This window comes from Bison bison, unplaced genomic scaffold, assembly GCF_000754665.1.
Source record: "Bison bison bison isolate TAMUID 2011002044 unplaced genomic scaffold, Bison_UMD1.0 scf7180017864221, whole genome shotgun sequence".
In the NCBI taxonomy this organism is placed as follows: Eukaryota; Metazoa; Chordata; class Mammalia; order Artiodactyla; family Bovidae; genus Bison; species Bison bison.
In genome coordinates, this window is record NW_011494793.1 from 1,307,488 (window position 1) to 1,309,623 (window position 2,136).

Here is a 2,136-nt window from a genome sequence, read left to right on the forward strand (position 1 = left end):
CTGACCCTCCTCCCTCCCCTCCCTCGCTCACCCCACTCCCACCCCCGTCCTCGCCCGGCTCCAGCCTTAACCCCTGCCGGGCCGCGGCGGGAGCCTGGGCCATTGCTGCCCTCTGCCCTTCCGCAGCCTCGCCAAGATGTCTCTCTAAGGCCCTCCCCTCCACCTCCGGCCTTGGAAGTTGTGTAGCTCAACCGCCCTCGAGGCGCCCCTCGGCACCACCCCCTTGCATTCCCGGCAGAAGCAATAATGGGGGGCCGGTTGCACCGGGGGGCACGCCCCTACGCAGTACACACACACCACACACACCACACACACCCCTCCTGGGGCATTTCTTTGCACAGTTGCATGATGGATTGTGTTTGCTTCCTCTTCCAGAAAGTCGCGGCGTCCGACCCCCACCCCACCCTTTCTCTGCTTGGGCTAACACCTGGTGTTCGGAATCTCCGGGGGGGAAGGGATGTTGTGGTCTGCGGCCGGCAGGGGCGCGAGGTCAGGGGGCCCTTCTCCAGAATTTCAGGCTTCTGGGGGCAGGGCGCCCACCCGCCCAGCGAGGCTGGAGGCAACAGGAATGCCCACCACCCCTGACGGCGGCCTGCCCCCTTTCCCCTTTAATTTCCTTTTCTTTCTATGCTTCACAGAAAGAGCTTGACCAGGGGCCGACTGGACTACAGATGTCTCTTCCAGGCTCCCCAGAGTTTCCCAGCTGCTGCTCTGCCTCCATGTCACTGCCTCCAAGACCCCGGGTAGCGGCAGCCAGCATATATTAAACACCCTTTGTATGCTCTCCTGGCCGCCCTGGGCAAAGAAACCTGAGCCTTGCTTCTGAGCCTGTTAACCTTTAACCGGCTGGAAAAGCCCTTCCTGCAGTGACCTTTCACCTTGGAGTCCTGAAGGTCCAGGCCTTATCTCCCGCCCTGCCCTGGGCTAAACTGGACACTCGGACACGTGGCTGGGCCTCTAAGGGCTGCAGGCAGGAGAGAAAGGTCCTCTGCCCCCACCGGCCCCTACACCCTCCTCTCTCAGGAAGGGTCCTTGAGAAAAGCCATCCCCCTCTCCAGTTGATGTCTGAGGGGCATCCTCCCTGACAAGGGCTGGAGATGTTTGGAGATCTTGCTGCAGTTAACAGGATACCAAGGTTCTGGAGAAGCCAGGCAATGGATGCCCAGCCCTGGGCCTCTGGGCCTCCTGGGGAGGGTGTGGCTGGGTATGAGGTGGGGGGCGGGGGGGGGAACATTTTAGCAAGTACAGAAAGCAAGAAGCACTAGGGTTAGACATGAGGAAGGACTTTCCAAGGGTCTGACTAGAGTGGAGTTCTCTGCCCCATAACCTGCGTTGGACTTGAATGGTTAAAGAGGACGCTTTAGGTCCTGACAGTCCAGTGGTTAGGGCTCCGTGCTTCCACTGCAGGGGACATGGGGTTGATCCCTGGTCAGGGAATTAAGATCTCAGATGTCCCAAGTAAAGATCACGCATGCAGCAACCATGACCCGGGGCAACCAAATTTTTTTTTTTTTTTTAAAGAGAGAGGACACTTTGGTTCGGCGGCCCAGGAATGGGAGGCGCTAGCTGGGTATTTGGGGTGACGATGGGTGTCTTAGGTCCCTGGTCTGAACTGTTTAGTATCCTCGATGGGGGCGGACGTGGAGGTGGGTGTCTCAGAGATGAGAGCCAGAGACTTGTAAGGAAAAGAAGGCTCAAGGAGTCAGAGGGGGCTCGGAGAAGGGAGGGGACAGGGAACTAGAGTTTGAGGGACACAAGCCTAGGGGAGGGGTCCGGGGGCAGATTGGAAGAAGGTATGCCACAGATTGCGGAACCTCGAGGTGATCCAACCTTTCAGGGGGGCTGCCCCGCCTCCGCCCAGGAGCTCTATAGCCCCCGCAGCCCCTGGAGGCCCGGGTCGAGGGGTAGTGCTGAGGTCCGGCCCCGCCCACCTGACCCCTGCCCGCGGCCCCGCGGTGACATTTGACCTTGCAGAGGCCGCGACCAGGGACAAAGAGGCCTGGGCCCATCTGCTGCGGGGCACCCGTGGGAACAGCAAGACCCGGCTCCCGGTGGCCTGGGAACCTGCCCCCGCCCCCCAACGGCGACCTCAGCTCCCGCCCCCCCCGCCGGGGCGAACTCCTTCCCCACCTTCCA

General features: G+C 61.2%; 1 protein-coding gene across 1 annotated transcript in view; it reads right to left on the minus strand.

Moving 5' to 3' along the window:
• The window catches only part of NR2F6 (nuclear receptor subfamily 2, group F, member 6), an 11,686-nt gene extending 11,583 nt beyond the window's left edge, over window positions 1-103 (minus strand). The window contains exon 1 of the mRNA XM_010845676.1: window positions 6-103. Within this exon, the coding sequence (XP_010843978.1) occupies window positions 6-103 (98 nt within the window). The remainder of the gene's footprint in view (window positions 1-5) is intronic.
• Window positions 104-2,136: the final 2,033 nt, after the last annotated feature.